We start from the raw sequence: 24,160 nt of genomic DNA, 5'->3' as shown, positions 1-24,160 counted from the left end.
TATATTGCATGAAAGTTGAGGAAATGTACCTAGGAAATTAAAAAAACAAGGTCTGGGAGAGATCATCTAGGAAATTCAAGGTCTCAATCTCTCGACAAGGGAAAAACAAACAAATCTGCCTGCCGGTAGTGAACAAGACCCTCAAGGTTATAACTTAGGGATGCCATAACCTCAAGGTTATAACTTAGGGATGCCATAACCTCAAGGTTATAACTTAGGGATGCCATAACCTCAAGGTTATAACTTAGGGATGCCATAACCTCAAGGTTATAACTTAGGGATGCCATAACCTCAAGGTTATAACTTAGGGATGCCATAACCTATAACTTAGGGATGCCATAACCTATAACTTAGGGATGCCATAACCTATAACTTAGGGATGCCATAACCTATAACTTAGGGATGCCAGAACCTCAAGGTTATAACTTAGGGATGCCATAACCTATAACTTAGGGATGCCATAACCTATAACTTAGGGTTGCCATAACCTCAAGGTTATAACTTAGGGATGCCATAACCTCAAGGTTATAACTTAGGGATGCCATGCAAGAGTAAACCCATTATAACTTAGGGATGCCATGACCTATAACTTAGGGATGCCATAACCTATAACTTAGGGATGCCATAACCTATAACTTAGGGATGCCATAACCTCAAGGTTACAACTTAGGGATGCCATAACCTATAACTTAGGGATGCCATAACCTATAACTTAGGGATGCCATAACCTCAAGGTTATAACTTAGGGATGCCATAACCTCAAGGTTATAACTTAGGGATGCCATAACCTCAAGGTTATAACTTAGGGATGCCATAACCTCAAGGTTATAACTTAGGGATGCCATAACCTCAAGGTTATAACTTAGGGATGCCATAACCTCAAGGTTATAACTTAGGGATGCCATAACCTATAACTTAGGGATGCCATAACCTCAAGGTTATAACTTAGGGATGCCATAACCTATAACTTAGGGATGCCATAACCTCAAGGTTATAACTTAGGGATGCCATGCATAAGTAAACCCACTTTACAGTATAACTTAGGGATGCCATAACCTATAACTTAGGGATGCCATAACCTATAACTTAGGGATGCCATAACCTATAACTTAGGGATGCCATAACCTCAAGGTTATAACTTAGGGATGCCATGCAAGAGTAAACCCACTTTACAGTTTATAAGAGCCAGATATTAGCTAAAGGCCATAATTACCTTCGCCGGCCAGTGAGGGTATCCTTTAACCTTGGCGAAGACTTTATCGCCCGGCGAAAACTGATCCTTCTTCGGCATTTTGGTCTCGGCGACTTCCCTGACGAAGGGCAATGGCGCCAACGAATATACCGCGATTATTTCTCTAACGACGAAGGATTTCCCGGTGACGTATATCCTCTTCGGTACAGATCAAGGGCCTCTACAATCCGCGACTGCTATTTCCTTTCAACTCTGACGGGAAAGGGAGTATATCTCGGGGTTAAAACGAACACACTTGGCGGGCCTCGGTCGCCATAATAGTAAACAACAACGTCCTTTGGGCAAGTGACGGACGCGATGCGCAACGGTTGAGTTTCTTCGTGGAAATGACCAAGCAGTTGGGATAAATTGGTTTTAAATTGTTAAAATTGGTTTTAAATTGTTATATTTTCTCTTAATTATGAATTAATATATATTTATAATTCATATTAATAATTTTAAGGCATAATATGACTATTTCTTGGGTGCGCAACGGTTGAGTTTCTTCGTGGAAATGACCAAGCAATTGGGATAAATTGGTTTTAAATTGTTATATTTTATGGGATAAATGGTTTTAAATTGTTATATTTTAGCTTAGTTATAAATTAATTTTTATTTATAATCCCAATTAATAACTTTAAGGCATAATATGATTATTTCCTGGATGCGCATCGGTTGAGTTTCTTCGTGGAAATGACCAAGAAATTGGGATAAATGGTTTTAAATTGTTAAAATTGGTTTTAAATTGTTAAAATTGGTTTTAAATTGTTATATTTTATCGTAAATATAGATTAATATATATTTATAATCCAAATTAATAACTTTAAGGCATAATATAATTATTTCCTGGGTGCGCAACGGTTGAGATTCTTCGTGGAAATGACCAAGCAATTGGGATAAATGGTTTCAAATTGTTTATTTTATGGGATAAATGGTTTCAAATTGTTATATTTTCTCTTAATAATGAATTAATATATATTTATAATCCCAATTAATAACTTTAAGGCATAATATAACTATTTCCTGGATGCGCAACGGTTAAGTTTCTTCGTGGAAATGACCAAGCAGTTGGGATAAATTGGTTTTAAATTGTTATATTTTATCGTAATTATAAATTAATATATATTTTCAATCCCAATTAATAACTTTAAGGCATAATATGATTATTTCCTGGATGTGCAACGGTTGGGTTTCTTCGTGGAAATGACCAAGCAATTGGGATAAATGGTTTCAAATTGTTTATTTTATGGGATAAATGGTTTCAAATTGTTTATTTTATGGGATAAATGGTTTCAAATTGTTTATTTTATGGGATAAATGGTTTCAAATTGATGTATTTTATCGTAATTATAAATTAATATATATTTATAATCCCAATTAATAACTTTAAGGCATAATATGATTATTTCCTGGATGAGCAACGGTTGAGTTTCTTCGTGGAAATGACCAAGCAGTTGGGATAAATGGTTTTAAATTGTTATATCTTCTCTTAATTATGAATTAATATATATTTATAATCCCAATTAATAACTTTAAGGCATAATATGACTATTTCCTGGATGCACAACGGTTGAGTTTCTTCGTGGAAATCACCAAGCAATTGGGATAAATTGGTTTTAAATTGTTATATTTTCTCTTAATTATGAATTAATATATATTTATAATCCACATGAATAATTTTAAGTCATAATATAATTATTTCCAAGCGTCTTATTTTGAACGTATGCTGATGAAGTAAGCTAGGAGAGTTTTTTTAGTTTTGTTTTGCCTTTTATTATATACTATCTTACGTAGTCAATAATAAGATTCATTAACAAAGGTATATATATGTCGACAAAGTTACATTAATCAGTAAAAATACAAGACTCTTTTGTTTAGTAGTCATGACACGAGGGTCTGAATACAACATAAGACTCGCCAGTACAAACATGTGTTATTTTAGTTTTATAACCTACATTTCTTCTAATTCTCTAATAAAAACTCAAGAAAAAGTTATCTAAAATACGTCTGGTCGACTTTTTACATAGAAAAGATATCGAAAATAAAAAGAACGAGCTTATTATTATGTACCATGACTGTCGATTTCCAGTAACATCTTTTGGAAATCGGAAATACCTGTTTTTTTTTTTTTAAACCTCAAACGTTAAAGGACCGGTGTTTCATTTGGAAAATCATCGAGAATATACAATTCTTCATCACCAAACAGAGGAATAAAGTTATAGATGCAACTGTATCTAGTGTATTCCATTGTATTAATATTTTTGTGTATTGTTTTAGCGAGTGTCGAGCAGTGTTGCCAGATAGGTTAGTGTAAAAATCTCTAAAATCATGATAAAAAATCCCTAAAACAACGCAAAAATCCACATTTCCAGAAATATAATTGCTTCTGATCATGTGGGCTTTACTAATATAGGAATGACTTACTATAATTTTTATAAAAGCAATTAAACTAATTGCAACAGTATAAATATTTACTCATCGTTGTTTAATCTTCATAGAAATTTGTACAAAAATATCCCCACCAGACATCCCAAAATCCCCAAAATCTAGGAATAAATCCCCAAATCTAGGGATAAATCCCCATATCTAGCAACAATGATGTCGAGAAGCTGCGCATGCGCCGTGTGTGCTGCCATTGTGAAATTACACACACCGCTAATATTCGCTCCTGGTATTTTTGATAAATTTCCATAATGGGTGAACCACAGAGTGCGTTGTTACTACGGAAACAGCTAGCAGGTAATATGGCCCACTTTTTAAACCCTATATATATTGATTCAGCTGCGAAATAATGGATATAAGACTGATATTTGCTATGTCCTTCAAGGCAGACGATGGATGGGTTTGCGTGAGGGAGAGAGAGAGAGAGTGTGTGTGAGAGAGAGAGGTACTTTTAGCATGAGAAACAAAGCATTGGGGTGTCTAAAGGCTTTTATATTCTTTAAATATCCTCTACGGAAAGATAGGGCCGTAGATATTCAAATATTCGGATATCTATGGCCTCCCTCGAGCAGTTGGGGCCCCGTGTACCATTTGAGTGTTTTGTGGTCAGGGTCATATGTCAGTTTTTTTGGGTTTTTTGTTTGTTTCTTTATTATCCCTTCCGTTTTATCACTTCCTTTGTCTTAAATATATACTTCTAACTTTTCTAATACAGCTGCATTCATTCCAAAACGCTAAAGGCTGAAGTTATGTTTAAATATAGGGTATGAATCCAGGTTCTGTGTTTTCTTCCCAAGAATAAGTTGTTAGGTTAAGTTTATATTCACATTATATATTATCTTATAGAACTATAGTCGTAATAAGCAATATTAATACTATATCCATATTTATCTTGAGCTAGGCTAGGCCAGGGAGCTTAGTATAGCGTACGTGCGACATGATAGTGATCCGTAACTATCCTTTCTCGTGAGTACCCCAAGTGGTACGTAATCTATCATTTTCAGCCTTTAATATTACTGCTATTTATTTAATTATATCCACGCTATGCCTGGGAGCCTAGTATAGCATAAGTACGACGTGGTACAGTAACCCGTAACTATCCTTTTTCGTGAGTACCCCAAGTGGTACGTAATCTATCATTTTCAGCCTTTAATATTGCTGCTATTTATTTAATTGTATCCAGGCTATGCCAGGGAGCCTAGTATAGCATACGTGCGACATGGTACTGTAACCCGTGACTATCCTTTCTCGTGAGTACCCCAAGTGGTACGTAATCTATCATTTCAGCCTTTAATATTACTGCTATTTATTTAATTATATCCAGGCTATGCCAGGTAGCCTAGTATAGCATATGTACGACGTGGTACAGTGATCCGTAACTATCCTTTCTCGTGAGTACCCCAAGTGGTACGTAATCTATCATTTTCAGCCTTTAATATTACTGCTATTTATTTAATTGTATCCAGGCTATGCCATGTAGCCTAGTATAGCATACATGCGACATGATAGTGATCCGTAACTATCCTTTCTCGTGAGTACCCCAAGTGGTACGTAATCTATCATTTTCAGCCTTTAATATCACTGCTATTGTTTTATGATAGAGCAGGCCATCATTTTAACCGAGGCTAGCATACCTGAGTCATTTAACTTCCAAAATGTTCACGTTTGTATGTTAAATTTAAAATTCCTTTGTTCTTACTATGACTCATAGTAATATTCCTAATCAATATGGTATAGTTATGCAATAATGAGGACCTGTATGAGAAATTTTACCCTATTTATACTAATTACTGTTGTTGATTATTATATCAGAATAGATACCTGAAATTAACCCTTTTACCCCCAAGGTAAGGTTCAATTTTGAGCACATTTTCCTATATATTTTTTTGAAATTTCTCTAACAGGCTTAATTTTTGTCATAGAGAGGTCAGGTTGGTCTCATTCTTTTGGAAAATGCCTGAAGTTTCTCGTAGTTATAACAAATATGCAAAAACATGTAAATAACAGTGTTTTGCAAGAACGTACCGGTACGTCCTTTGGGGGCGAAAGGGTTTTAAACTAAGTAGACTACCTTATGTCCATCTCGGTACAAAGAAGCACGCAGGCCTTGTGTTAAATTTCGATTAAACGTGGTAGTAGCGCAACCTAAATGATACTCAAATAATTTGTGGATGAAATAAAGGTATTATGAAAGGAAGTTGCATAAAGGGTGAATCTATTTTCTCAATTTATATTAGACTCTATAGGTTGGAGATTGTCTTCCTAATTAGGATTTGTTTTACTGTAGCAAGTATTTAGGTGAGAGATGTGATCTAATATTTTCCTCATAAAAAATCTATTTGACAAATATTAAAAAAAGTTTAAATTTTACTCCTATCCCAACACAACGTTCCCCCCCCCCCCCACACTAAACTGGACTAAATCATGTTTTGATCTTCATCCTTGTCATGCTAAGCTCCCTCTCACAGTTCGTAGTAGTAGTGGTGGAGCCTTTGTAGTTTAAGGGGGACACGCCGAGAAAAATGGACAACTAACCCAAACCCCCCCCCCCCCCCCCTAACCTGACCTACAAGCCGTGTCCTTACCTTCCTAATGACATTATGGGGCGGCTAGACGCCCCCCTACGACCCCCCAACCACTGTCGCTATCATACAAACCCCACCTAACCGAACCTAGTAGTTCCCAGGTCACAACCCCTACCCTTGGCCAAGCCCCCGGACCCCCTTTTTGGGCTGAACTTAGAAAATATAAAATAACTTCATATTATAGTATATCGGATCATAGTGAAGCACATCTTCCCCATAAGGAAAAAAGATTAGGCTAGTAATAAGAAAGATATCGCCCTGTCCCGATAAACTACATTCACCCTCTAGTGGAGGTAAATGGTCGAGGCATAGCCTTTGTAGCCTTTGCAACGGTGCCTCTATTGTTTGTGATGTATTTTAGTTTTACTAAAGCTAAATTTCAACTTTATACAACCATAACCTCGTGGTTACCTGCGTAAATTGGGTTATACCGTGTAATAACGCCAAAATTTCAACTATGATGATACTAGATAGGTTAGGTTAAGTAAGAGTGTGTGTGGGATATTCAATCTGATAATAGGAAATAAAAGCCAAGGCTTGAATAATGAAACAAAGTTACTTAATGTATATGTTGAATGGTGGCAAAGTGTAGAGCACAATATGTCATAAGAGTTTCATAGGGCTAACAGGAATGTGTCCAGTAAATCTCGCCCTATCAAGTAAGACAACGTTTTAGTTACTTTACTTTGAAGAGCGCTTTCCTGGTCCCGCCCAGGACCAACTTGATTTATTCTGGGTGTGCTTAGATCGACAGGCCAGTATGACTCCTATTATGAAGCCAATCATGTATGGAATAAGTACTGCTCGGTTCGTTTTGGAATCCCCAGATATGTGCTTATTGGAACGATGTAAGGATTTTTGGAAAATCTTTAAAATTACCCTGAAATTTTATGCACGCTTCACTCATTCCCTCGAAACAGTTCTCTCCCCAATATTTCCTAAAATTTACTGTAGACAATGTTTTGATTGTTTTGATGACTTTATTGGCAGACGCGAGGAATTTGAAACTACCCAATGAGACTCCACTTGATTGGGGGCATTGTCAGGGGTATTTTATCTATTCTGTCGGATATCGATAACTGAAAATTCAAGCTGGTCGATGATATTACGGTGCTGTGGTGCACATTCATAGCAGACCACGCAGGAAGATAGCAATACATGCCTACGACAGTGATCCATTTTGTCTTTCTTTACACGAGGGATATGCTTGATAACTTGAAAAGCGTGATATGTTTAATCACTTGAAAAACCCTGCTAATTATGTGATTTATATAAGAAAAAACTTCATTTGTGCAATAGTGGTGACATGCTTTGTGTGTATATAGCCTTGTTACAGTGCTTGAAAACAGGTTTATCTTGTTTGACAGCATTATGTATAGTGCACAGAGTGTAAATTGGAGGCATTTATTCAATTACCCTCTAATGAATGTTGTATCTTGATAGATATGTATTTGTTTGTTTGTTTGTGAGTTGCATGACTCAAAAAACCATTTGACTGAATTATAGGAAGTTCGGTGGGATGATTGGCCATGATTCAATGATAATGTGATTAGAATTTGGGAGTGATTAGGTCAGTCGAAGGTAAAGATAATGAAAAGGTCATAAACGTCTTTAAGCTATATCTTGGTCAATTTTTATCCGATTTGCATGAAACGTGCCAAAATGGGCGTAATTCAATTGCCTGCTTTGTAATGTGGTGTTGGCGAAGGTATGTGCTCTACCAAGTGCATGTTCTTGTTAATTGTTTATCCTCTCAAAACCTGTCCAACAGCACTCCTTCCACCCTGTGATTCCCCATCTATATAGCCATGCGCACCTTGCCAAGCCGTGCCTTGTCCCGACCTCACATTCTTTTTCTTTACCACTTCCCGGTCTGTCCTGTTTACTGCAAAAACGAGTATAAGTTGCCCTTTTTGAAAGAAGGAGAGACAAGTAGGTTTCGACTTCAGTGACTTTGAAGAATGTAAGTGCAAAAATTTATTTGAAATTGAGGATTCATGAGGTAATTGGAATAACGCCCAAATACTCCCCTACGCAGTTAACTCACGTAGGGCAGCGTGTACCACTTGCCAGAACAGAGAAGCAATGAGGTACGTGTAATGTTAAATACAAGCAAAACGAGTCCCGGTGAACCAAAGGGAGTGCAGTGTTTGACACAGCTATAGACTACCTTCAAAATGGGTAGGAAATTTCCATTTTCTATGTACATGTTAAGCCGGTGCCTCCGGTCTCCAAAGGCTCCGATCTATATTTCGTGCTTTGAGGAATCAGAGTAATCCCTGTTAATTGTCAAATCCGTGTTATCATAAGACACGGTAAATAAGAAAGTCCTGTTGTGGGATAAGATTGTTGAACTTCAAATACAGTACAGCCTGTAGTTAGATTTCTAAGAGTATATTTGAACGTCAAATTTGTTTACCATATGTTTACGCTTATACGGTACAAACCTTTCTCACTTTAAAATTGAGAATTGTCTTCATTGGAGCTGAAACGGATGTGGAAATCGTTAACGAGGTAGTTAACAGCAGGTGGGGAGTGCTTTTGAGTAGTGTCCACCCACTCTCCTGTCAAAGACTGCAATTTTGTTTTTGGGTGTAACGATCACGATCTTGCTGTTTTGCCCTATCTGAGTATGTTTAATGATTTCCTCTTGCATTTTAGTTTGAAGTATTGACATGGGTTCTGTGTTAATAGTGAATAAAAGCAGGAATATGAGTGCGTAGGTTAGGTACTTTACTGCATTGGTTTATGGCAAAGCCAGTGATGGAACCACTCTCTCTGCCAGTAAGGGTATGATTGATCACCGTTATACCCTTACCGAGTGTAGATCATGGTGACCATATTTTTTGTGGAGCGGGAAGGCTAAGTCTTATCCACGTCATTCTTGGCAACGTCCATCATAATGCCAGAGTGACTATTCAACAATTTGCGTCCTGCATCAAGGTCGTCGTTCGTTAAAGCTTCTTGGTGTACTCCACTTGTTGGTCCTGGAGAATATGCATAGGTAACGTCAAGGAGTTTTTTTTAAGTGACCTAAGGAAGGCTTAGTCTGTCAGCTGTGTCAGTGACCCAAATGGTGACACCACTGATTTCCAGTGATCCTATGGCCAGTAGTGTCAGTGATCCCAGTGGTGATTCCTAAAGTGTGCCCAAGCCAATAAAGCAGGCCACGAGGCCAATTAACCTATACATGTCGTCTTGTGATTAGCTTCTGTGGCCATGGCTCACACACTCCCTGTACCAGTAACCCCGGCCCCCCGTGTCTTTTACGAGTGCCAGTGAGGGTACCTACGTCTTCCCCTGTGGTATTGATTCCCAGCATTGTTGTTCTCCCCTTGCGAGAACTTATTTGTTGATGGTATCTCAAACGACTTCTCTTCTTGCTTAACCTGGTAAGAGGTAGAAGCAAGTTCACTCACCTCTCTCTGATTCTGACCCGCCTTCCAAGTAGTAGTCCAAGAAGGCTTGTTGCAGTTGCAAAAATAGAGCTGACTCTAGGTAGCTTGGTAGCTCCTGGTTATACTTAGGGACAGTGACCATTTCCTCATACCACGACCTTCGCTGGCCAGAACGCCCTGGTAGCTAGGCTGGCCAGTGATGCACAGCCTCGTGTTGAGCCAGGCTAGTCAGAGATACTTACAATGATTAAGGAGTAGGTGACTGGTAGTTCTATTTAACCTGCCAATATACTTTTTGTCCCTGTGTGACAGCATTCCTGTTATTTTTTCCTTTGCGAGTGTAGACTAATGATGATAATGTACATCGTGATGGCTCCTCAACATCCGGATCTCAGTATTGATAATGTTTCTTTAAATTTGTATGACTTAAAATTTTAGGTGTGATTCTCGACAGTAAATTTACTTTTGAGAAACACATTAGGTCTGTGTCTTCTTCAATTGCACAAAAAATTGGCTTATTGAGAAAGTCTTACAAGATTTTCTGTGATCAATCTATTCTAAAGAAGTGTTTTAATTCTTTCATTCTACCTTGTTTTGAGTATTGTTCTCCTGTCTGGTCTTCAGCTGCTGATTCTCATCTTAATTTGTTGGACAGAAACTTACGGTCTATTAAATTTCTTATTCCTGATCTAGATATTAATCTTTGGCACCATCGTTCAATTAGTTCATTATGCATGTTGCATAAGATTTTTCATAACTCTGACCATCTTTTACATTCAGATCTCCCTGGACACTTCTATCCTGTTCGTAATACTAGGCAGGCAGTTAATTCTAATAGCCAGGCCTTCTCCATCATGAGGCTCAATACTACACAGTATTCTAGAAGTTTTATTCCAGCTGTGACCAAGTTGTGGAATGATCTCCCTTATCGGGTAGTTGAATCAGTAGAACTTCAAAAGTTCAAAGTTTGAGCGAATGTTTTTATGTTGACCAGGCTGACATGAGTCTTTTTATAGTTTATATATGACATATCTGTTTTTGATGTTGTTAATAGTTTATATATGACATATCTATTTTGACATTACTGTTTTTTGAATGATTTATTGTTAATTTGTTCTCATCATTTATTTATTTCCTTATTTACTTTTCTCACTGGGCTATTATTCCCTATTGGAGCTCTTGAGCTTATAGCATCTTGCTTTTCTAACTAGGATTGTAGCTTGGCTAATAATAATAAAAATAATCTGTAACACTGACAGCGTATCAACGCATTTATCGGCCTTGAAGTACACTGCCGGTTAGATTTATAAACAGTCTCCGCCCTTCTTTTCCCCTTTTTGGTCTGTTTCACCATCTCCTACTCCTATTGACGCCAAGGGCCTCGGTTACATTTCACCAGTCGTCTCTATCTTGAGCTTTTAAATCAATACTTCTCCATTCCATTCATCATCTCCTGCTTCATGCTTCATAGACATCAACTTATGTAGGCCTGGGTCTTGTAATGTCTTGTGGAGCCCAGTTAAAAGTTTGGTGAACTAATCTCTCTTGAAAAGTGTGAAGTGTGTGCCCAAACCATCTCCATCTTCCCCTCACCATGATCTCTTCTACATATTGCACTCAAGTAATCTCTCTTATAAGTTTCATTCCTAGTCCTGTCCTGCCATTCAACTCCCAATATTCTTCTGAGAGCTTTGTTCTCAAATCTACAAAATCGGTTGGATATTGTTTCACTGATATACCACTACTTATGTCCATACAGTACTGTAATAACGATCTCATTAAACTGATATATAGCCTGATTTTTATGTGTAATTTCAGGCAATTTGATTTCTGGTTTGCTTTTTTCAATCATTCGTTAAAATACAATTCTGAAGAACCTTTATTAGAGATCATAGTTCCATAATATGTTTGTGACTCCCGAACACAGTGTTGCTCAATCCTTCACCGAGGACGAAGAAAAAGATGACGTTATTGTGCGTTTGTGCACTCCAATTGGCACTTTACTACTTTAGAATACTAGAGACAAACAGAATAGATTAACCGTGAAGTTCTCACACCATCAGTCTTCATTAAGCACATACTCACATCCTTAGGGGAAGTCTTTGGTTCACTGTCTCCCAAGATATCTTCAGCCCAGGAATTCCAATATCGGGTAGGAGGGAGCGGTCTCCTACGACAGATGCCTGTCTGGAAGGAGATTCCAAGGTGTTAGGATGGAGAAAAGAGGCTTTGGTTCCCCACTACTTCTGCGTAGGGACACATTTACTAGGACGAATCTGTCCTAAGACAGTCCCGATGTGACCATGTAAGCCCTTCTTAGGTACAGCCCCTGAGGCGGGTGACTCAAGGCAAAATGCAGGAGCAGGGTACTAGCCTCCAGGTACAGCCCCTGAGGCGGGTGACCCAAGGCAAATGCAGGAGCAGGGTACTAGCCTCCAGGTACAGCCCCTGAGGCGGGTGACCCAAGGCAAATGCAGGAGCAGGGTACTAGCCTCCAGGTACAGCCCCTGAGGCGGGTGACCCAAGGCAAATGCAGGAGCAGGGTACTAGCCTCCAGGTACAGCCCCTGAGGCGGGTGACCCAAGGCAAATGCAAGAGCAGGGTACTAGCCTCCAGGTACAGCCCCTGAGGCGGGTGACCCAAGGCAAATGCAGGAGCAGGGTACTAGCCTCCAGGTACAGCCCCCTGTGGCGGGTGACCCAAGGCAAATGCAGGAGCAGGGTACTAGCCTCCAGGTACAGTCCTACCCTCTCGACCTTAATGGGCTATCATCCAAGCTCTGTTTTTGCTCCAAATAGAACCTTGTACAAACAGACAGAGTGATTGAACTCCCCGCCACCTATGAATTGTTAGAGGCAACAGACCTCTGTATGATAAATGCAAGCCCCTCTTTGGCTGAAACTGAGTCTACCTTCCTGAAAGTGCTGTCCTTTGAGGTGGATCAAAAACCTGGGAGATGCAACAAGAGCACCAGTAGAAGGAGGGAGGTGTCTATTTACAGGCTCTTCAGGGCACTGCAGGGTGTCAGGTCGACCTTAGAACTTCCGTACAAGACTGACCATAGAGACCAGATAGTAACAACCGCCAGGTCTCTGGACGAAATATCTCACTCTGTCTAATAAGATGCTGCCTCCTGTACTGTCTAGACAGTGGAAGTTTTATGTGCCAGAGGGAGCCATCCCTTCTCCTCTTCCCATTGACCTGTCAGTCATAACTTAGACATTAGGCACGTCTGTAGAAAGATTAGGTGGTTAATCAACAATTTTTTTTCTGCCATAGAGGCTACAAACTGAAATATGGCTAGCCGCCCATCAACCTACTGGCTGGACCTCTGGTCCGGGACGGTCGCTTACGGATCTCTCGGATCTCAAGACCGAGACTGAATTCACTGATCTAGTGTTATCGGCGGAGTGGGCAGTTGCCTTCTTAGGTGATCAGTCTGCAAACCAGTGGATCAAATGGACGCTAAAAATGAAGGAAGGCAGTGGCTGCTGAATTTGTCAGTCAAATTAGGCAAATGGAAGCCCTACCATCAAGAAATACACCAAGAAATCAGTCACACACGCTTTCCTGTAGAGGAAGTTGGAGTCACGGTAGAAAAGTGGAGGAAGAACATTTAGAACTCCCTTTGCTACTGTGCAACCTCCTTAGAAAAGAGTGGCAATCCAAGACCAACTCTAAAACCAGAGTGGTAATCCTGCAGAAATTCGCCTCGAAAGGCTACGTCACCTACGGCTAGTTTGTCTACCCCAGCACCATCCTCTTTTAGGAGACTGGGATCCAAGTCCCCTTCGTCCCGTTTTTAATCAACTTAGAAGGGAATGAGGCAAGGTTTAGCCAGCGTATGTTAGGGAAGGTAATCGTCCTGTACTGGTGGTCAGGAGATGACAATCTCTTAAAGGGAATACTTATAGAATACACACCACTGAAGATGCTTCTATTCTCTGATGGCCTAAAGGAATCCTGGGATGTATATCTAGGACTTTACACATTCTCCTTTTTCCTCATACACCTGACAACACTAAGATAACAGAAAATGTCTTCACTCAAAAGGTTAACTAATGCACTGTCCTGGCCTAGTAAAGGACGAGATAGAAAGAGGAAGAGAGAAAATAGATAATGTACAGTAATCAATTTTATGTCGGTCAACATATATAATAAAAGACCCTGCTTATCAATCTGCTAGAGCTGAAAGCAGTTCTTTAAACACTGCATTCCTTTAAACAACTCTGCATTAATGAACTTCAACACTACTGCAGTGGCATATATCAACAGAGAGGAACGACCTCTCACTCATCTCTGCGAGTGGAGGAGAGACTGGAGAAAGCAGTAGATATGTCAGGTAGGTTCTTTCCAGGAAAGAAGAATGTCATCAATTAATTCAGCCACCGGGGACAGGCAATAGATGCAGAATGGTCTCTCCGTCCTCGAGGGGCGAAGAGTCTCCTGACTTTGTAGGGTTCCCCAGTAATTGATCTGTATATAAAGAGCCTCCACAGGGAGCTCACCAATAGTGGATCAAGCGGTGGCTTTCGAGGATGCTTTCTAACATCTGTCGGACGGCCTTTATCCTTGAGCTTTTCCACCGTACAGCCCGATCGGAAGGGTAGTCGATGGGGTTTTGGGCATGCCAATCCTAAGATTGATCTTAGTTTTATCCAAATGTCTGCAAGCAGGGTGGCAACCAGACATCCTGATATTGTTGGACCCAGAGAATTCAACTGGGCCACACCTGCTTTGGAAGTTTAAAGAAAATACACCATTAGTGCAATTAGGCAACCCAGATAAAATAGGAATAGCATAAATTCTAATGGGGTGTCTTGACTTTATGCTTGGAATCAATGTGTGTAATGCAACTGGAATCATCCTAGTATAATCTCTGGGACCTGAGCAGGGTCAAGTTTTTAGGGTCATGCTGACTCTGCCCTTCCTATTTCCAAAGAAACATGAGCACCTGGAAGAGCATATAGGTTGGTCCCTACCATATGTCCCAGGAAGCGGTGGCAGTCACGTGTGTCAGAGTGAAAACTTCAATGCCATTGGGTCATCCCTACCTGTGGTAACAGACTAACTTGTGTTCAGTGTGTGTTTACTGTTGTCCAACCTTCAAGAGCTAATATCCTTGCACATGGATAGAACTTCATGTGGAACCTTACTACTCCTTATTACATCCATATACCAAGGCACTTCCCCCCAATTTTGGGGGGTAGCCGACATCAACAAATGAAACAAAAACAAAAAAGGGGACCTCTACTCTCTACGTTCCTCCAAGCCTATAAAGGGACTCAACCGAGTTCAGCTTGTACTGCTTGCGGTGCCACAGCTCACCCTCCCCCGTTATCCACCACAGATGAAGCTTCATAATGCTGAATCCCCTACTGCAGCTACCTCCGCGATCATCTAAGGCATCGGAGGAAGCAGCAGGGCCTACCGGAACTGCGTCACAATCGCTCGCCATTCATTCCTATTTCTAGCATGCTCTCTTGCCCCTCTCACATCTATCCTCCTATCACCCAGAGCTTCCTTCACACCATCCATCCACCCAAACCTTGGCCTTCCTCTTGTACTTCTCCCATCAACTCTTGCGTTCATCACCTTCTTTAGCAGACAGCCATTTTCCATTCTCTCAACTCCTTATTACAAGAGAAGGAAATCAAATACATCTTCACTTCCCTCCCTACTTAGGTCCCTAGTGCAAGGCTGTAGAGTAGTTTGTAGTGTGTGTGAAGTTCACACGGAGTAGGAAGCTATTGCATTTAAAGCATGTTAATTTGAGACTTCGCGGGAGTTATTTTATTGATACTGTAATTTGAGACTTTGCAGAGCATTTTTCATTACACTAGAATAATTCTGCGCATCGCTTGATAGTCTTGTTCACACTGTAAATTACTTCGCACTTATGCAGGGAAGTTTTTGTTCGCATAAGGATGCAATACTCGAAAATCAATTTGATTTTCATGCTTATAGTGTATACTGCTTTGCTCATACAGTATTCAGAGTTGTTAGTAAATGAAGGTAACTACTGTACATATCGAATGCAAGATAGTACTGTACCGTTTAATGTCTGCCACAGGAGTTACCCAGTTTCAAAGTATTGAAGGAATAAGGGATTTGTAGTGGCAGTGAGAATGAAGCAGAGGTTATAATTTGGTGAAATGACAGGCCTTGGTTATCATAGAATATTGGGCTCAACTATGAAGTTGGTATTAAACGGAAAACACTAAGGGACAGAGCAGCGACTCCGTTAATGGAGTTGAAGGCGACTGCTTTACTAATGGTAACCCTTTAACCCTTCTACCCCCAATGGACGTACTGGTATGTTTCAGAAAACTCATCCCTTGACCCCCAATGGATGTACCGGTACGTCCTTGCAAAAAAACTGCTATTTGCATATTTTTGGTAACTTTATGAGAAACTTCAGGCATTTTCCAAAATTATGAGACCAACCTGAAAAAGAAAAATGCCCGGCGGTTAAGGGTTAGAAAGTTCCAAATAGCCTTGGGGGTAAAAGGGTTAATAAACAAAGCAAAGGCTTATGATATTTTGAAAGTGAGAAAAGGACCTGTATGATAGTAGGTAACAAAGTAGACTTATGGCATATGTCTTGGTCTTCAACTGGTGGGACTTTAAGATGTTACGATTCTTCGTAAAAACAAGTTTCGGAAAAGGGGAAGTAAGATATGGTAAATGGATCAAAAGCTATGAAGGAAGTCGGTAGGAAAAGGCTCTACTTGTTAAAAATTCATATACTGTTTTAGATGCAATAACTTCCTATCTAAACCCATACACAGTGTAAAAGTAAACTATGACAGGAAAGAGGGTACAAGTGTCTGTCACGGCAGGCTAAGTTCTGGGAAAAGGATACAAGCCATGTTGACTCTTCCAAGTGTTGTATGATTCCAGTATATTGCTTTAGTAGGTACAGGATATGGTTGGAGGAGCTCTTTTCATTCTTGACTTGGATTAAGCCATGTTATGTATAATAGCTTTGTATAAGAGGAACGTTACGAGTGTTTAGATTCTGAGAGAATGCCTGTGAATGGTTGACAGTATTTGGCAAAGTTGTTATATTGGATATACCCTGTCTGCCTCAAAGGATTGATTAGCTTTGATTATATCCAAGGGGCATATTTTCAAATCTTAACCCTTTTACCCTCAAAGGGCGTACTGGTACGTTTCACAAAACCCATCCCTTTACCCCCATGGACGTACCGGTACGTCCTTGCAAAAAATGCTATAAAAATTTTTTCATATTTTTGATAATTTTTTGAAAAAATTCAGGCATTTTCCAAGAGAATGAGACCAACCTGACCTGTGTATGACAAAAATTAAGGCTGTTAGAGCAATTTAAAAAAAATATACTGCTAAATGTGCTGGGAAAAAAATAACCCCCTGGGGGTTAAGGGTTGGAAATTTCCAAATAGCCTGGGGGTAAAAGGGATAAAGGATTGATTAGCTTTGATTATATCCAAGGGGCATATTTTATAGGATTGATTAGCTTTGATTATATCCAAGGGGCATATTTTATAGGATTGATTAGCTTTGATTATATCCAAGGGGGCATATTTTCAAATCTTAATGGTTGAATTGACATGTACAATGGTACTGTAGTGCCATTGAACCATCTTGTAAGTTGAGATGTGTATGAATGGTAGAATCTTAATATATAGGCCTTATTAGTGAATTTCTATTGTTGGGTTAAATAAGCCTGGTTGAGAGGGCCAGAATTTGGTAATATTTTGCATTGTATACTCGAGTGAATATAGAAAAAGGGAGGGTAGTATTTTATAATGATTTCTATTCTGTCTTATTGTCGTATATTCTGTTGAGTTAAATAATTTTTAATTGTCGTTCCAGAGTTAAACAAGAATCCAGTTTTTAAATATTTTTTAATTGTCGTTCCAGAGTTAAACAAGAATCCAGTTTTTAAATATTTTTTAATTGTCGTTCCAGAGTTAAACAAGAATCCAGTTGAAGGGTTTTCCGCAGGGCTAATTGATGACAATGATATCTTCAAATGGGAAGTGCTCATCATAGGCCCACCTGAAACATTATAGTAAGGAGTATAGTCTTGATATTGTAGAGATAAGGTTTGTTGAGCAATTTTTGCACATCAATGAAATAAATTGTCAAAACACCGCTAGATAATTGTTTGTTCCTACACAAATACAAACCATTCTCCTCCAGTAGGAGTGTGACATCAGCAAAGTGGAAGAGTTGTTGAAAATCTAACGCGTTATAGCTAACTGCATGTTGCAGGGAGGCCCTGGATCTTTCCTCGCTCATGCGAAGCTACGATCATCCCTGCCCTAGTCGGAGGAAGACCTCCAACTTGGAGCATGGCTCGGACTTATAGTCCTTTAAGAGATCTTCTCAAGACCCTTTACGACAGGCCTCGGCTAGTACAAACAATGTTACTGACTAAGATTTTTTCTGCTTAGATCTCTTTGCTCTCTCTCTAAGTAAATAGATAAGCGTTTGGAGAGGCTGTTGAGATTAGGTAAACCTTGATGAATTAAACAACAAATACAAGTATAAGAAATTTTTCTTCTGATTAAGCCATAAATGTGTAAACCTGCCATTAATCTCATAATCCATGTGCCTTGTGCAGGGGGCCATTACTACTTGCAGTCACCCCCTTGCTTTGTGCTATACGACAAACCCCTAAAGATATTATTTTTTTTCTCTGCTGATTTAGAAAAGCCCTTGTGATCTCTTACTCTGTGGCAGCATTTTTGTTGGTTCCTAACGCCTCAACTGGTGTGTGCGCGCCTCCTCTGCCTTTTCATGTTTGTATTCTTCAGACACTACTTCTAATAGGTAGTAGTCCAGGAAAATTGATCAACAGGAGTCCCGTAAGACTCGTGCTGATCTCTCTTAGCTTATCCGTGAGACTTTGTGGTATCGGGATTTGCCCCACACTGATCAGGCGTCTCAAACATGCAACATGGGGTCCTACACTTGCAATATCAGTGCTCGGTCTCGTACCAAACTGAGCACCCTCAATGTCGGTCTGGATGCATTAATCTCATAATTGAAGATACTTTAGTTCTGAAAGGAGAGTAATTGGCTAGTGGTGGTGTTAAGGAACTCGCTTTTATGAGAGATGAGACATTAATTCACGTGAGTGTGATGAAAAATATGATTCTCGGTCTACTTGATTGGTCTCATTTTCACTCTCTTTGTGATCCCCAGGCTACCATTAAATCTGTGATGCACTGGCTCTTGAGTAAAAAGCTCGTCTTTTGCTTGTCCAACAAAGGATAGGAACATGAGATTGGCTGTAAAGTTCTTGAGCAAGTGTCCGGAATGCATGCCTCACACGTGTAGCCCTATAGCTCAGTCACTTTTATGCTCAACTGAGGCTCAAGTATGCTGTATTTTATCATTCTCTCGTAGTTTGATGGTCAAAGACAATCCTGCTTCTGAAGGGGAGGCCGATCGTCAATCATGCCACCTATGAGGCCTGTTTTCTAACCATCATCAGCCCCTTGCTTCGGTCCAGTGCTGGCGGAGGCCGAGTTTCATTTTCGATGCTCATGAATGCAGTGACCTAGGAAAGGCTACCGTGGCTCAAGTGAAAGTGGTTCCCATGATCAGAACTTACTCACCTGGCCTTGGGGAAAGTGAATTCTCAGCTTTCCGGGCCTGAGAATTCATTATAGTCTATCCGGTGGAGCAAGATCCTGCATCCCGCATTCTCTTAACCCTTTCACCCCCAAAGGACGTACTGGTACGTTTCACAAAAGCCATCCCTTTACCCCCATGGACGTACCGGTACGTCCTTGCAAAAAAATGCTATAAAAATTAGTTTTTCATATTTTTTGATAATTTTTTTCAGAAAATTCAGGCATTTTCCAAGAGAATGAGACCAACCTGACCTCTCTATGACAAAAATTAAGGCTGTTAGAGCAATTTAAAGAAAATATACTGCAAAATGTGCTGGGAAAAAAATAACCCCCTGGGGGTTAAGGGTTGGAAATTTCCAAATACCCCGGGGGTAAAAGGGTTAACAGAGGAAATTCTTCATGGCGGGGTTTAAGATCCAGTCGCCTCTTCCTGTTGATAATGCAGTTTCTGTGTTGCCACCATTTTTGCCTATGGAAACACTCAAGACAGAGGGCATAGTCTTTGCAGTTCTTGAGTCTGCTTTCATAGACAGCCTTCAGGTGGCTTTATTTATCGACCAGTGGTCCAGGTTGATATGTTGGCAGAGTACAGCAAGTTGGTTCTGTCTTGTGCGAAAGCAATGACTTTCATGGCTCACCAGTCAGGGACTCCATGGGCCAACTGGGTCCTGTAGAGAAGGGATAGTTTTTATTCTCCAGGCAGGTTGGGCAAGAAGTAACATAAACACTGATGAATGTTCATTTTCTGTAGGCTGTCTTTTTTTTCCCGAGGGAAATAGTGGTGGTAGTGGAGGAAGGCCAGCCATGTCTCCTTCATCCAGTGTACAGTTACCTGCAGTGGCCCAGACACTTTGAAGACAGCTGTGGCTTGACCTTGGGTTTCTGCCAAACCTTCAATATTGATTTGAGAAGTTCTGGGTGATTCCAAAACCTTATCAGGTGTTCCAGCTGCTTCCACCCTTTCATGCCTAACTTGGCAGTAGAGGTGAGATGAAAGGAAGGGGTCGTTGGAATTGGAAGTCCCCCCCCCCCCCCCCCTTCATAGCTACTGCAAAGGGCAATGCCTGTCATGTCATTGGGCAACCTGGGGCAAAGAAGTTAGTGGTAGAAGTCCCTCTGTGATTGATGTCATAAAAAAGGGGAGACGGGTACTTCTTTGATCGTAGATGCTTTGTCACTGATCGAGATCTCCCTCGTCAGACTTTTGCTCCTTGTGGGAGTGTCTGTGCCTATGAGGAGCTTCAAGCAGTGGTCTCAAGAGTCTTATGAGTGGCCTGTAGGAGCCTCTGAAATGAGCGGCAGAGGAAGATCTGACTTTAGACAGGTTTGGCGACACTGGTTGGCAAGCTTTTGAGATCCTTTACCTCCCAGATCCTTGGTGGTACCTTTACCCTTGTTCCGGAGGTGGGTGTGCAATAGGTTATGTAGCCAGCTTAATGCTCTCACGAGACTGTGCATCTCATCTAAGATAATGGTTTCAGTATAAGCCTGAAGGAAAGTTAGGCAGATTGGCCTTCTACCCTTCTCCCTATCTTTGGGGGAGTAGCAGTCATGGCTGCTATGAGCTGAACTAAGCAACTTTTATTATTATTATTTCAAAATAAAAATTTTTGAAAAGTATTTTCTTCCAACCTCCCAGTGACTGAGCAACCATTCTTTTCAGTCGAGAGTTTTTCACAAGTTTTCGACTGTATTTAAAGAGAAATGTGTTTTTCCTAGTTATACAAACCTGACTGCTGTAGGTTAATTCTCCCGCCTCAACCAAGCCTAAGGTTAATTGCGAGTGTGTAGCTGACTGAAAGGGGTCTAGGCTTAAGTGCCACCTGCTGATAGTTATAATTACCTCATTAGATTTTTAACAGCTGTTCCAGCTATGCTGAAGTTATACCCATATTAAGGGACTCATGTTTTTATTGAGGAAAAAATACATGTTACTTTAAAGACTTTTGGTATTTTACATTTCATTCAAGTAATTGCAAATGAATTAATATTTTATGACATATTTCTGTTTTTAATGTTTGGTTCTTTTTGAGGTATAGATCCATTTCTCACAGACCTTTAGCTAAATACTCCGGTCTATTTTGGAATATGGTTAGACTAATTATTGTATATATTTGCATATAATGTGACCTTTCAGCCTAATTTTTACGCGGTTGGATCATACACAAGACATAAGATTAGTGTGTGTACTCTTGGACCAGGTTATGCCACTGACCAAACTAGATTTCCATTTACTGTGGTCAAATTTTAGTTGTATTTGAAATAAACAGGAATTTTATAAAACTGATGTTTTATTGAACTGTCTCCAATAATAATAGATTTATTATTCAATATTGGTATCGTATTAAGACTAATGTACAGTAAGTTGAAAGACACTTCTATGTGTTCCAAATCATTTGATTAGGGCAAACAACTGAAGGGTCTTTTTTATTTCCTAAAAGAAGCCATTATTACCTGAACTATCATTTCTATTGTAACATAAGACTTAAATAGTTTTATTTAGAATACTTTTTTAATTTTATAGTCTTAGATTGTGTTATACTGAAATAATTTTCTTGGTTTGCAGGCAAACACTTTGCCACATTATCCTCTAAATTTTGCCATTATTTTTTTATTTGCAATTTACGCATTTGTAAGAATTAGTTCCCACAATTTTTTCTTGTTTCCTCCAGTTTTGGACAAAGTTTTCTCCAATTCCGAACAGCTTAGCCGCTTGAACATTGTTCGTTGTCTCAGCTTCACATACAACTTGTTGCTTGAATTTGACAATATGTTTCCTTGGCAATCTTTTCTCCATACCAGAAAGTGTATTATAAAATATATCAGTCCTATTTTTCTTAACGACATTTGTAGCTTAACTTTGTTAATTCATTACTATTGTACAGTGGTTGAAATGCAAGCAAAACATCTGTTGTTATCCAATTCAGTTGTTCATATCAATACAGCTGTTTTTCGTACGCTTGCTATTTTGGATATTTGCATTTACACAACAAGTGTAACAATCATTATAAGTTTATTCGTCTCTTTTACTATGTTCGTACACCTAATACAAACCTTCAACTTTATTTGGAGTACGACTTTAGCGAAGCTGGAAGTCTGCCAAGCATCTTAACTCTTTTACCCCCAGGCTATTTGGAATTTTCCAACCCTTGACCCCCAGGGGTTATTTTTTTTCAAGCACATTTTGCAGTATATTTTTTTCCAATTGCTCTAACAGCCTTAATTTCCATCATAGAGAGGTCAGGTCGGTCTCATTCTCTTGGAAAATGCCTGAAGTTTCTCAAAAAATTATCAAAAATATGCAAAAAAAAATGTAAATAGCAGTTTTTTGCAAGGACGTACTGGTACGTCCTTGGGGGTAAAGGTATGAGTTTTGTGAAAAGTATCAGTACGTCCTTTGGGGGTAAAAGGGTTAACGAGGTAAACTCAGAAAGCTGCCGGGTTGGTGGTTTGATCCTCTCACTCAACAGGCGGCAGTATCTTCACAACAGGCGGCAGTATCTTCACTTTGACCTAGCTATTAACGACAAACCAAAATTTAGTTTTTTCCATCTCGGCTGTCAAAGAGGCAACTGATAATTTGGTACTCTTGTCCTGTAAGAGCAGTTTGGCGATACCTCAAGTGGACTACTACTTTTCTTCCTAAAATCTCCTACCTGTTCTTGAGTACAGGTTGCACCAATAAAAAGATTTCCAAGGACACTATTTCTTTCTGTTTGTTGTAAGTTATCTTTAGAGCCTATAAATCCTCAGGCAAAACCCCCCCCCCCCCCAAGAGTTCATGATATCCATGGTGTTTCTGCTACCTTAGCATTCTGCTAGAACCATTTGGTGGCTCTTAACCCTTTTACCCCCAAAGGACGTACTGGTACGTTTCACAAAACCCATCCCTTTACCCCCCATGGACGTACCAGTACGTCCTTGCAAAAAAACTGCTATTTACATTTTTTTTTGCATATTTTTGATAATTTTTTGAGAAACTTCAGGCATTTTCCAAGAGAATGAGACCAACCTGACCTCTCTATGACCAAAATTAAGGCTGTTCGAGCAATTAAAAAAAAATATACTGCAAAATGTGCTGGGAAAAAAAAAAAACCTTGGGGGTTAAGGGTTGGAAATTTCCAAATAGCCTGGGGGTAAAAGGGTTAACACTTATCCATGGTGCCTGTAGTAGCTGCTCAACAAAGAATGATTAAGCTCTTACAGGACTATTAATCTTTTTCACATTATCATTTATAGTCGGCATAAGTGACGTGAAAGTGGAGCGAATGATTTCTTCACTTCCTTCTTTATCCATCTCTTACTTGGGAGTAACTTCATTGAATTGGTTTATCTTTTTGTTTGTGATAACCTGATGGTATATTTTGTTTGATATACAGTATTCTATTTCTGATCATACTAGAATACTCTTGTCAGATCACCATCATGTTATTCGAGGCAGCATCTTGACCTTGTCTCTTTATGAGCTGGTCATTTGATTCTGGATAGGGTTTGACAGACACCCATCCTATGATGGAGACTTCTGCCCTCCTAAAGAAGACTCTCTATAAATAACCTGGTTTGTTACAAATTTTTTAAATTTAATTTTTCCGAGCTATATGAACTTAGGTATTTATGTTTATGTTCCGCCTCATCTGTCCCTCAAGTCTTGACCATGGGAAGAATGGCTCAGTCTGTGGTGGCTCGCGCTCGCCCAGCGTTGAGGTATAGCGGGTAACCCTACAAGGTTGCCAGCTATGCACTTTTTCTTTTTTCTGTTCGTAGCAAAGCGGCTTAGGAGTAAATCCCATATAAAGGACTCAGGTTTGTAGGAAAAATACAAATTATTCTAAAAATTTATAGTGCTTTTTCATATACTTTTGCACTACAAAGTTA

At 39.6% G+C, this 24,160-nt stretch overlaps 3 protein-coding genes across 9 annotated transcripts in view; 1 reads left to right on the top strand and 2 right to left on the bottom strand.

Annotated features, from left to right (window-relative positions):
* Window positions 1–1,564, bottom strand: part of LOC137635260 (hepatoma-derived growth factor-related protein 2-like) — an 83,372-nt gene extending 81,808 nt beyond the window's left edge. For 6 of the 7 annotated variants that reach the window (XM_068367718.1, XM_068367716.1, XM_068367717.1 and 3 more), the window contains exon 1: window positions 1,214–1,563. In XM_068367718.1, coding sequence (XP_068223819.1) covers window positions 1,214–1,291 — 78 coding nt within the window. In that variant the 5' untranslated portion in view covers window positions 1,292–1,563. Of the gene's footprint in view, window positions 1–1,213 lie in introns of all 7 variants that reach the window. The other variant, XM_068367715.1, reaches the window with a different exon arrangement.
* Window positions 84–905, bottom strand: LOC137635264 (protein SON-like). The gene is made up of 2 exons (XM_068367729.1): window positions 729–905; window positions 84–320 (listed from the first exon to the last, which is right to left on the bottom strand). Exons 1-2 carry the CDS (start codon window positions 903–905, stop codon window positions 84–86), a joined length of 414 nt encoding a protein of 137 aa, XP_068223830.1.
* Window positions 1,565–3,823: 2,259 nt separating the features above from the next.
* LOC137635263 (ubiquitin-conjugating enzyme E2 G1) overlaps window positions 3,824–24,160 on the top strand; it is a 31,080-nt gene continuing 10,743 nt past the window's right edge. The window contains exons 1-2 of the mRNA XM_068367728.1: window positions 3,824–3,970; window positions 17,610–17,712. Coding sequence (XP_068223829.1) covers window positions 3,925–3,970; window positions 17,610–17,712 — 149 coding nt within the window. The 5' untranslated portion in view covers window positions 3,824–3,924. The remainder of the gene's footprint in view (window positions 3,971–17,609; window positions 17,713–24,160) is intronic.

Source organism: Palaemon carinicauda, unplaced genomic scaffold (genome assembly GCF_036898095.1).
Source record: "Palaemon carinicauda isolate YSFRI2023 unplaced genomic scaffold, ASM3689809v2 scaffold108, whole genome shotgun sequence".
In the NCBI taxonomy this organism is placed as follows: Eukaryota; Metazoa; Arthropoda; class Malacostraca; order Decapoda; family Palaemonidae; genus Palaemon; species Palaemon carinicauda.
Note: the sequence above shows the minus strand (reverse complement) of the source record. Positions and strands in the feature narration are given on the sequence as shown.